Here is a 12,300-nt window from a genome sequence, read left to right as displayed (position 1 = left end):
TTGGCCTAACAGTGACCGCATTGACATAAACTTACACGTCAGTCTTGAATGTAAAAATGCCACTTTCCAACGCTTCAGGTGCCATCCATTTCATCGATAGCTTGTTTACGCTCGTCACTTCGCAAATCCCACTCTCATTTGCGTGGCGTAACAATCCGAAATCAGCAATCTTTACCACTCTGTCTTCACTAAGTAGGATATTACGGGCTGCCAGATCACGATGAATGAATCCTTTGCTGGCAGTAGTAGAGGAGGGACCGGTTACTCCTTTTCTTTGCGGGGGAATTCCATTAACTTTCGGGGGAATACATTAACGCCGGTGACGTCATACATATCATTAAGATAGGATGATGTCATAGTTTAAATTAATGACCATGAGGTCATGCATTACATTAAGATAGGATGATGTCATAGTCTATTTTCAGCTGGCAAGGAGCAAGTGACGTCAGAATACCCTAGGGGTTGACGTCATCAAAAAATGTTGACATCATAATCTATAAATAGAATAGTGATATCATGTCCCTACTTGGTCATGATGATGTCATATTTTTTCCAGGTAAGATGATGTCAGGGTTTATTTTTTACGTGCCAGTTTTTTCTATTGTTTCAAAACACATAAAATGGTCATTCCTTACCAAGCAAATCATTTACGAATTGTGAGAAGAAGTCATGAATTTCAATCAGTTAACCACTTTCGATTTGGACGTTCCCCTGGAAATCTTTGAACCATGGGATGATTGGGAAAATGAGTTTGAAAAATTACCACAGGTAAGTGCTCTCTGTTTCTCTGTATTTTGAATGAACGTTCTCTCTCTGGTCGAGTATTGTTTCCAACTTAACCAAGTTTTACTTTTTTAGGTTACTGGACGACCTCACTTGAACCAAATACAGAGTGGAGCTGGAAGGAAACGACTAGCAGAGGTAGGTTTTACAATACTAATTAAGGTACCTTTAGGTTGTTCGACATACTTTATTTATAACAACGAAGAGTTCAGGAGTCGTAGCTCGTTAAATCTCTCTCGTGAACTAAAATAGTCCAAAAATACAAATAGATAAAATCACAAAAATTAAGAAGTTATAAAAGTAAAACATGGAATACATACATTTAGCAGTGGTTAAATGGTATTTACATATTAACAGTTATATTGAGAAGAAACAGCTTCTACAAAAGTTATTTACGATTGATTCGATTTAGATAATATGATAAATGAAGCCAGTTCTTAAGTTTGACCGACTTAAATTATTGTTTTACAAAAACAACTTATGGTATAAATAAAAGAATGATAAAACCATGCAGATGACAGGCTTTGTTCAATTGTTGACTTAATTTTGAGGCAAGACCGCGCCAATAATACTTGTCGCACGGTATCTCTAAAACGGATTGTAAATCCGTCGTTAATACACCTTATAATTTTACAGGATGAAGAAGATATTTCTTCCACCAAAAGGTCTCGCCATGTATGTGAAATCTGTGGAAAAGTCTTCACTCGACCAGATAAATTAAAGCGCCACCAAAAAACACATACCAACGAGAAACCACACCAGTGTAATAAGTGCGACAAGTCGTTCCATCGCAATTGGGATCTGAAACGCCACGAGAAACAAGTCCACGAGAGACGAGCGGCTCAGCGGGAATATCAGTGTTCAACCTGTGGAGAGACATTTCACAATCTGGCCCCATTTATAGCACATCAGAAAACAGCTCACAGCAAACCCTCTACGACTGCAAAACGTCCACTCCAAGACGACTCAGGTAGGAAGACTCTTTTGCAATACCAAAATAACATTTTGTATAAATTAAATGATAAGTACTATGTAAATTTCCTTTGCAAAGCATAATAGATAGTAGGATATGTTGAAAAAGTGCTTTATCGGCCTTTGTTTACAGTAATACCTATACTGAATATAAAAGAGGTCACACATTGTTAAACACTTCTTTTGTCCTTAAAACCGTAAGGTTCGATATCAGGGACATTTCAAAGAGGACGTATCGAGTGGCTTACATCGACATTGTTCCCCTTTACTAGTATATACCCCGGTAAGGTTCGGGGTCACAAAATCATTTCAGGGTGACAAATGGAGGTTTAAAACACAACGTATTTACCAGTAAATAAAAGCCGCTGATTGCAAATGTATTTTTGAATCGGAAATAACCTACAAAAACAGAAGCTAGAAACTGATAGTATTTCAGTAGATTTTGTTTTGCAAACGTGGGATAATGCGAGCTGAATTTTCCGTAATTTTTGGTGGTGGTAAGTTCACGATAAATGAAATAAAGCGTAATTGTATTTTGAACGCATTGGAGATTTTCTATTTAGATAGATGTATACCTGTTTTTTTTCTTTCAGAACGAATAATCAAGAAAATTAAGTCAACCCCTATCGAAAAAAAGGAGTCACCTCCAAGTTCTAGTTGGCAGCAAGAGCCAAGATCTATCACCGATCTCCCTTGAAGCACAACAAAGTCTCGTTCCCGAATACCGCAACCACTGGCATCAAATACGCACTCGTTTTAGCCGCAAAAATCGCCTTTTGGACTGGTACAATTACCGCCTGTCCTCTCTCCAACCTCAAGAACTTATCACTCATCTGGACAACATTTTTACTGACCAGTCCACAGTGTTTAAGCCGAATGTGTCTTTTGGTTTCATTCTACGCAACAATGAGACTGGAGCACTTCAATATTATTATGCCTCCAGAAATAATGAGCAAGTCTTTGAAGAGCCCTTTCAAATTACCACCGCAGCTGACCTTCAGCAAGTCCGTGAAGCATTGCTAAACCTTGACGTCTTGGAATGGGTACGCCAGCGACGCCCTAACTCCAAATGGGTCGTAGAACAGGTGACCAATATCACTTTCTTCGTCACCAAGTTACGAGGTCATCCTATAGGGAGAGGTACTTACTTGCCTTCCTATCTGGCCGAGAACCATGGTTTGGTCGCCTTGGATCGCAACCACCAGACCGGTAAAATCTACAGCGACAATATGTGCTTTTTTCGCATTTTGGCACTCCACAACGGTTGTCACCCAAAGAATCTAGAGCGGGATGCACAGCATTACTGTGAGCGATATAAAGAATTTTTTCCTGAGGAAAAGAAATTTTGTGGTGTGAAGCTGAAAGAACTGATCTCTACGAAGTGAACATTTTTGTCTATTCCCTCGAACCCACTAAACCCGATGGAGAGGAGGGGGAAGAAGACATAGAAAAAGAGGAAGAGGATTTCGGTCCTAAGATCGCTGCGCAGTTGATTCACCGCTCCCTTTGCCACTACTCAAGTACGCTGTACCTCAACCTGTACCAGAATCACTTTTCCTTTATTAAAGATTTAAAGAAGTATGCCAAGTCCTACAGCTGCTCGCGATGTGGAACATTGTGGAAACATGTTGGCAAGTTAAATCGTCACGAGCGAACCTGTGAAGCGAAAGTTAGTTACCAGTTTCCAGGAGGTGCTTACAAGACCCCACCAACCATCTTTCAGTTGCTTGAAGACGAAGGGTTGAATGTTCCTGAGCATCTCAAGTTCTTCCCCTACAGAGCTACGTTTGACTTTGAGTGTATGTTTACACCTGAGACAGACCTTAACGATTCAGAGAAACTGACATGGGGCGCTAAACATATACCCCTCAGCGTGAGTGTCTGCTCCAACGTTCCAGACTACGACCAACCCAAGTGCTTTGTGTCAGATGGGGACTCTAAACAGCTCGTCAAAGAGATGTTAGAACACCTCGTAAAAATAAGTGAAAAGAGTTATGACCTGTTAAGAAAAGAGTTTAACTTTCTTTTTGAAGCCATCGACCAAAAGCTGCAAGACCTACAGCAAAAATCAGAAGCTGGTGACCCTTCAAAAACTAACACAGTGGAAAACCTCACCCAGGAAGATAGTGATGATGGAGGAGAAGATCTCATGGACACAGATAATGAAGAGGAAGAAGACGAGTCTGAAACTGAAGAAGATCGTGTCTTTATTGACGATGACGTAGAAGAACAAGGTGCCTCGTTTTACAGGGCCTTAGATCGGGAACACGAAGATCAGAGTGAGAATGATCACGAGTATGAATATGATAGACCAGAGGACAACAGCCCAGAACCTAAGAAAAAAGTGTACCCTTTAAAGAAACTGAGAGATCGTTTCCAAGAATATCTACAAGAACGTCCTGTCTTGGGCTTCAATTCTGGTAAATATGACTTGAATGCCGTCAAAGAATTTCTGTTTTCTGTCCTGGTCCAGAATGAAGGCGTTCAGTTTACTATCAAGCGTAATCACAATTTCATGTGCCTAAAGACCCCACATCTTCGCTTCCTTGACGTCACCAACTTTCTTGCTCCCGGTTTCAGCTACGACAAGTTTCTGAAGGCCTACGAGTATCCTCAAACCAAGGGGTTCTTTCCTTATCAATGGCTGGACTCTCTTGAGAAATTAGAACACCCTTCCCTTCCACCGCACGAAGCCTTCTTTTCTACGTTGAAAAACAAGAACATTTCTGACGAAGACTACCAGTACTGCCAACAAGTCTGGTCGAACAATAATACGCAGACCTTTCGAGAATTTCTCATCTGGCACAACAACCTAGATGTCCAACCCTTTTGTGAGGCCCTGGAAAAAATGTGCGCCTTCTGGAAAGATAAAAAGATCGACATGTTGAGACAAGGTATTTCTATTCCCGGTGTTACCTTGACGTACCTCTTTACCACCCTGGAATCTGGCATCTTCTTCTCTCTGTTTGAGGAAAAAAACAAAGATTTGTACTATCTCTTTAAGAAAAATATGGTGGGTGGCCCCAGTATAATATTTCATCGATATCACGAGGCTGGAAAAACCAAAATCAGAGAAAAAGAAATGGAAGATCAAGGAAAACAAGCAAAAACCTGTCAAAAGATTGTTGGATACGATGCCAATGCTTTATATCTATGGGCCATCATGCAAGACATGCCCACCGGATCATTTACAAGACGCCGAGAGGAAACTGGCTTCAAGAGAGAAAGTTCTTCCAGGATGGCAACCGAGTGGTTAGAGTGGAAGGCACATGAAGGAGGAATTTTTATACGCCACCAAATGAACAATACAGAAAAACGCATTGGTGAAAGGAAAATACCAGTGGATGGTTTTCACGGTCCTTCGCAAACCGTCTTTCAGTTCCATGGCTGCTGGTGGCATGGGCATATCTGTCATCTTACTAAAGGAAAAGAAATGAACGAAAAAGAGAAAAAGACCAATGAGGGAGTTACGAGAAGAAACCAAAGAAATTTCCAAGTACATCAAGGATCAGGGGTACCATCTTGTTGAAATCTACGAGTGCCAGTGGCGTCGAATTAAGAAAACCAACTCACAAGTTCAGCAGTTTCTGAACTCCAAGTTTAACCGCCCTCTTGATCATCACAAGACTCTGACACAAGACCAGATCTTAAGCGCTATTAGAAACGAGTCTCTCTTTGGAGTGGTCGAGTGTGACGTTCGAGTACCTGATGCACTAAAACCCAAGTTTGCAGAAATGTGCCCCATTTTCAAAAACATAGAAATTTCAAGAGAAGATATTGGTCAGCACATGCAAACCTTTGCTGAGGAAGAGAAAATCATGTCACAACCTCGACGAAGTCTCGTTGGTAGCTATTTTGGTGAGAAGATCTTGTTGGCTTCCCCACTCATTAAGTGGTACTTGGAGCATGGTCTGGAAGTGACACATATTTATCAAGTAGTAGAGTATACACCCGTTCCCTGTTTTTCACCCTTTGGAGAAGCTGTATCGGATGCTAGACGGGCTGGAGATGTCGACCCAAACAAAGCCATCATCGCAGACACTATGAAATTGGTAAGTTGTTTTCCTATTAGGGTAAAGAAGAAGGAAATACGTTTTAAGGTACAAAAAAAAACTCATATTAATGTTGTCTCTTTAATTTTTTTCATAGGTGGGGAACTCGAGTTATGGAAAGACAATCACAGATCAAGAACGCCATCGAGAAGTCCAGTTTTGTGAAGAAACTAAAGCGTCCCGCTTAATAAACAAACCCTTCTTTAGACAGATTGAACTGATTGATAAAGATACGTTTGAAGTGCAATCTTGCAAGAAAAAAATCAAGTTGAACCTTCCCATGCAGATAGGTTTTTTCGTTTATCAGTACGCTAAACTTAGAATGCTTCAGGTTTATTTTGATTTCATGGATAAGTATCTTGATCGTAGTGATTTTCAGTATTGTGAAATGGACACCGACTCTGCCTATATCGCGATCGCAGGGCAATCGGTAGAAAGTTTAGTAAAACCAGAGTTAAGAGGAGAATTTGAAGCAGACAAGGCCAATTGGTTTCCACGAACCGACACGCCAGAACACAAAGCGTATGACAAAAGAACACCAGGTTTATTTAAGGAAGAGTGGTCAGGGGCAGGAATAATTGGTCTAAGTAGCAAGACCTACTATTGCTTTGGGGCCTATGATAAGTTCAGTTGTAAAGGGGTTAACAAGAAAACAAACGACATTAACAAAGAAAAATATCTTAATGTTCTGTTGACCAAACAGAGTAGTGCAGGATTAAATAAAGGTTTTCGGGTAGTCAACAATAGCATGTATACTTATGAACAAGTTCGAGATGGGTTTTCCTACTTTTACCCCAAAAGAAAAGTGTTGGAGGATGGAGTTACCACTATGCCTCTAGATATATAAAATTGTGTTGTAAATTGATTGGTGTATTAAAAAAAAAAATGAGTATCAAAAATTGTAGCGTGTGTGATTCATAAATAAAACAATTTATAAAAAACGCGTTTCTTGTAATTCTCTGACTTAAGGCGCGAGTGCGTTCCCACGCAAAACTTCCCAACGCGACCTTCTCGCGTGTTCCTGAGGAAAAAAAACCCACTAAATTTCTGTCCTTTATGCCCTTGGTGCCCGTTGTGCCCTCGAAAATGAACGATAAACGCCAAATGGGGGACATTTTAGAAAATAAACAGCTTGATGATGAGGAAAAGGCGAAGCTTTACAATCAGGTGTTGCAACGGTACTTGACTTATTACGATCAGCGGAAAGGCCAGCCTCTCCATGTGAGGTTAACGACCCCTAAAACAACAGAAACCCCCAAACCAGCTGAGAACGCAGAATCTACAGAGGAAGCTTCTCCAGATAATTCTCTTCCAACAGCAGTAGAGCTAGAGGTCATGAAAAGTGTACCGAAAATTTACAAAGCTGGGGCTAGACAGTTGTTGGATGAAATTAAAAAACACCAGGATGTGTTACATTGGAATGATAAAGGAGAGCTGTTGTATGAAAACAAACCAATCCCAGGTTCTCATGTGGTCGACCTAGTCAACGACACATTGCGTCACCGAAAAGGATTTGAACCAGTGGGGTGGTCAGTGTTTGCGAGGGGCCTGGCGCGAATGAATGTCCCCGAAAACTTGGTTCGTAATCCCCAACGTCAGAGTGCCATAAGAGAGTTTAAAGCAAGAGCGAGAGAGGAGACCCCAGAAAGTCCTTCGCGTTGGCTACCCACCCCACCTGTGACGTTATCTTCTGTCAAAAAGCAGAGGCGCAGAGTCGAGAGTCCTCGCCCTCGGGCTGTTCGATGGTTACGATTATAAATCATGACAAGAGACTTTTTTATTGTGAAACACAAAACTTTATTTGCTCAGTCAATAAAATATGTTGAAAAGAAATTACATGGTGTCTGTTTACTGAACTTAGTGTTGTGCTTTTGCTCTTTGTATGTTTACATCAGTACGATATTTCGGAAAACTTATAGGAAAATGTTTTTCAATAAATTGTTTTACAAGACTATCATTTTTACTTGTGTCTTTAGAAAAACGATGGACAATAGTACTCATACTTATTTGCCGACTACGATATAAAGCAAAATACAAACAGTAATGTCCGCAGACTTTTGAATAGATGCTTTGTAATGTCGCAATGTTAAAAGTCCACTGGTTAGAATTGTTGTTTAAAAAGGTAGTAAATGTTCCTGAGTATTTACTGGGTGGTGATCCGTAAGAGTCGAAAAATTCTCCCTCTTGCTCCTTGGTGAAATAAAACGCCACCCAATGCGAACCTGGCTTGTCACTCGTATCCACATTGGCGATAAATAGGGCTGGGTAACGTGAAACACTGGCAGGCAGCAGGTCTGAGGCATACACGCCTTGAAACACACCTCGTGTAAATTTATCCTTTCTCAAAATAAGGGTCAGTTGAGTAGTGTCCATTTTTAGTTTGTGTAGTCGAACAACACGTTGCGGTTCCCGTCAACTTCAATCACGTTTTGGAATTCAGCGTACACGATAAGGTTAACCGTATTGGCCAGTGGTTCCTTGAAATGAAGCTCAGCGCGCAGGTTACCTTGCTTTATTAGCTCAAAATGGTCACCTGAGCAGTGGTCTGGGGACAAGTCAAAGCAGAATGCTGTGTAACCAGAGCCATAATCGCTTCTACTGATCTGATTACCCGCATCTTGGGATAACTTTCCAGTGCCTGAGAACAGGCTTTGATAGCCTGCTATTACATTTTGACCCCCAGCTTCGTCAAAATTCAAGAACAGGGGTTTCCGAGGAATTTGCTCTCCGTCCACATAGACACCCACTTGAGTTAGATTGTGGTGTTTGAAGTTGAACGGGTTGGTACTGTAAGTTCCATTATATGCCTGAGTATCCACTAAGACCAGCACGATTCGTTTGGGGATGAGACCCAAAAAGATGTTGTCGGGGTTAAAACTGCTAAATCCTCTTGGAATAGACAGCACTTTACAATCTATTCGGCGAACCGGGTACTTGGCGCTGGAGTGTTTTAGTGCAGCAGCATGGCCAAGTATAATAGAAGAGGCCAATTTCACCTTGCGAACGAACAAGATGGCTTCTGTGATTACCACCTTGAAAGTTGGAGCGGCTGCTGATGACATCAGACAAAACGAGTTCTTGGCTCGGTTCAGTTTGATTCTTAAATTCACTCCATTTAGCATCAATCGGTCTTGAAAGAAAATGTCGCTATGAATGGGCCCCATCATATCCACAATATGACTTTCTTTAGTGAAATCATAGCGAACCTTTAACCCCTTGTTCGCGGCATCGTCTGCAGCCACAGGGTTGGCAACATCCATTTTTCCAGGGGTATCTTTGTAAAACATGGCCATAGAAAGTTGACTTGTTTTTGCTTCTTCTCCGTAGTTTAGCAAGGTTTCGATCATGGCGCGATAAGGGTAGGTATTGGTGGATGGAGAGATCAATCGCTCGTTCAAGAAAACGTCCACTTGCGAAAAAAGGGAATGTAAAAACAGGTTCACGGGACCTACTTGTGTATCGGCATCTATGGCGGTTCCATTTGCTTTTGTGATCTTGGCTTTCACAAATAACTGAGTACGTGCCAAGTCCAAATACTCATCTCCGGTTCCCGATGGGGTGGTACTCGATCCATTGCCCTTTGGTGATAGAGGTTTGTGTTGCAGGAATCGTAAAGAGATCCAACTCTGATTTTGTACATTCCTGAGACTCGTGATGCACAAAGGCCATAGTTACTTCCAGAAAGAAAATTTCTCTTTGGGCTTCTTTTGCTGCGGAGATGTTTTTGCCTTCTTGCCTGGAGGCCAACTGATTTTGGTTCCTTGCGCTTTTCTTTTTATAGATTTTTTGCCAGCTCCTGATTGTCCCTGCAATGAATTTCGGGAAGGTAGACCGAGGGCTTGTTTCGTGCGCTTGTGGACTGCTGTTTTAATGTTATTTCCATCAAGAACATCTTGGACAACATTGACTCCAGTTTGTAAAGCCTTTTTTCCAATCACCTTAGCACCCTGTTGAAGGTGAGGCATCGCCCAGCGAAACAGGCCTCTGAATATGGACCCTAGTCCATAACCCCGCTGAAATCGAGCACCGTGAAACGCTGGTAAACTCCCACCTTTTTGTTTGGCCTGATTAACATAGTACTGTTCGTACAACTTGTGATTTGGAGTGTGGAGTTTTTTCATCTTAAAAGTACTGAGGTGCACTTTGACGAAAACGAAGTGTTAACAGCACTCTCCCAAACTCAAATGGTACAGACTCCCCTGTGTCTGTCTTTATATCGACTTCGACGGTTTCAAATTACTTTCTGCTGACAGGTAAATATTGGGGGCGCAAAAACGATTTACTGACTCGCTCCCCGACCTTTCCTTCTACAGGACCAATTCGAAGCAAAGGTACCAATGCATCTCCAACATATTGTGACTGAATAAGATCACAGTAAATGAAAAGGTCGTGAAAGCCATACTCCAAATCCACTTGTCTTTCAGCGGTAGAGGTATTAGAAAGAATTTCTTCTGGTGAAAATCCCAGCATGTATCCAATGTTACCAAAGAAAAGTTCTACGTTATTTTGTAGGTGAATAGTCACCTTTCTAGTGAACGTATCGTAGGAAAATGTTACATCGTTATTGAAACGCTTTACATTCTCGACCAGCCCTTTCATCTTTGTTAAGATATCTTCAATGGAAGAATAATGAACCGGTGGTATAATTAGGACCTCCCATACCCCGGACAATTCTTGGTTCCGAAGGAAGAATCGATTACCAAAATTTCCTTGGACATTATTCCAGCTGTGAGGATAATGAATTTCTGTTAACGCTACTTCCCAGTCCTCCGTCAAGCTAACCGTTTGAGGTAAACCAACATGGTACTCCGTTAATGTGTTGTTGGGAAACTTATTGAGGCTGCTATTGCTTGGAAGATGTAGATAAAACTGTGTTACCTCCATCGTTTCGTGTGTTCAAATGAACATTTATTCCTGGCGTTCTTAATTTATAACTATACACAACAACATTTGTTTTCAGTTAAAATAACCCTTTTATTGGCTTCACACAAAATGTCACAACTTTGAGATATTACTTTCTGCTATCCAGCTATTAAACTTGTCTGGGTACCCTTTCCATTTTACAAAGTATTCAACTATTCCTTTACGCTTTCGCTTGCGCAAAATCTTTTCAACGCGGTACACATCATCGTTCTTAATTACTTTCTGTAATTCGGGTTCATAAAACGTTCCATCTAAGATTTCACCTGCATCATCCTTTAGTTTGTAAACGGGTACTTGACGCGCCATTCGTTTGTACACAGTAAACATTTCTTCCGTGAAATTAGGCAGGTAAAATTTTTTAAACATTCGCTTCACTTTGCTGATCCTAACACGATCTCCCACTTGAAATTTAAAACGCACACGCTTTTCAACGTCATTACCATACAAAGTATCCCACACTTTAGTTTCATTCGCTTTAGTCACCTCACTCGGTTTCATTTTAATACTTCGGTGGTAAGTGTTATTGTAAGAGGATACTAGTTGGGGTAGTACATTGATATAGGTGAGAGTGTTTTTAGCTGTGAAATATTTGTACATCTTATTTTTAAATGTTCTGTTAAAACGCTCAACTACTGAGGCCTTGAGCCCGGAGTTTACAGTAACAAAGTCAATGTTGTTGTCACGCAGATAAGTCTGAAACACTCGATTAAGAAACTCTGTTCCTAGATCCGTTTGCAGTTTGCTGGGTTTGCGACCAGTAGAAAGAATCTTTTGAAAGGCTTTGACCAGTTCTTGACCTTGTTTTGACTTCAAAGGCAGCACCCAGGCATACTTGCTGAAGATATCTATACAAGTCAGTAAGTATTTATAGCCCTTGTTGTAGCGACTGAGATTTTGAAGATCGACCAAATCCGCTTGAAACTGGGCATCTATTCCAGGAACGATGACTCGGCTTCTCTTGTAGCGTCTTCGCGCGGGTTTGTGAAGAGTATAAACATCCTGCTGACTCAACCAATCTCGGACTTGTTTACGCGATATCTTGTTCTTTCCTTTCTCTTTGACTGCTCTCTAAACAGCATCTAAACCACCGAAACTTGCGGGTTGACTTGGGTCGAGGTAGATGCTGGCTAGTTTTTTCTCCATCACAAAATTCCGAGTTTTGTACAACTACTTTACCACCGCAGCAAGCTAATACACAACGTATGCGATTAAAAATGTGTTCAAAACCAAAAGTGGATGATGGCGGACAGCAACCCATCACTAGTGTTTATCTGAACGGTAAAAGATGTAATGACTTCTCTCTCCCTGGTGCTCCTTTATATAGCTACTATGGAATCTGTGTGAGAGTGGGAACAAGAAGATGAAATAGTAGTTCCCATTCCTCCTCAGTTAATCCCAGCTGATCCGCGAAGTTCAAAAATACTACTAATCGTCCCAAGTTCACTTTGGAAAAGAGTTCAGAATGGAGTTGCTTTAATTTTTCGAGATTTGAGCCCGGTAGTTTAAAAAAGTTTTCTTTAAGGTTTTCCATTGCACTTGTAGATATTGTTAAATTTTGTGCTGTTAAGCG

At 41.1% G+C, this 12,300-nt stretch overlaps 2 protein-coding genes across 2 annotated transcripts; one reads left to right on the top strand and one right to left on the bottom strand.

Annotated features, from left to right (window-relative positions):
- Positions 1 to 5,213: 5,213 nt before the first annotated feature.
- Positions 5,214 to 6,796, top strand: LOC140925395 (uncharacterized). Its single transcript, XM_073375366.1, has 2 exons — positions 5,214 to 5,807; positions 5,905 to 6,796. Exons 1-2 carry the CDS (start codon positions 5,214 to 5,216, stop codon positions 6,652 to 6,654), a joined length of 1,344 nt encoding a protein of 447 aa, XP_073231467.1. The 3' UTR covers positions 6,655 to 6,796.
- Positions 6,797 to 8,182: 1,386 nt separating this feature from the next.
- Positions 8,183 to 9,154, bottom strand: LOC140925394 (uncharacterized protein F54H12.2-like). Its single transcript, XM_073375365.1, has one exon. It carries the CDS (start codon positions 9,152 to 9,154, stop codon positions 8,183 to 8,185), a length of 972 nt encoding a protein of 323 aa, XP_073231466.1.
- Positions 9,155 to 12,300: the final 3,146 nt, after the last annotated feature.

The sequence above is a fragment of the Porites lutea genome (genome assembly GCF_958299795.1).
Source record: "Porites lutea chromosome 5 unlocalized genomic scaffold, jaPorLute2.1 SUPER_5_unloc_2, whole genome shotgun sequence".
In the NCBI taxonomy this organism is placed as follows: Eukaryota; Metazoa; Cnidaria; class Anthozoa; order Scleractinia; family Poritidae; genus Porites; species Porites lutea.
Note: the sequence above shows the minus strand (reverse complement) of the source record. Positions and strands in the feature narration are given on the sequence as shown.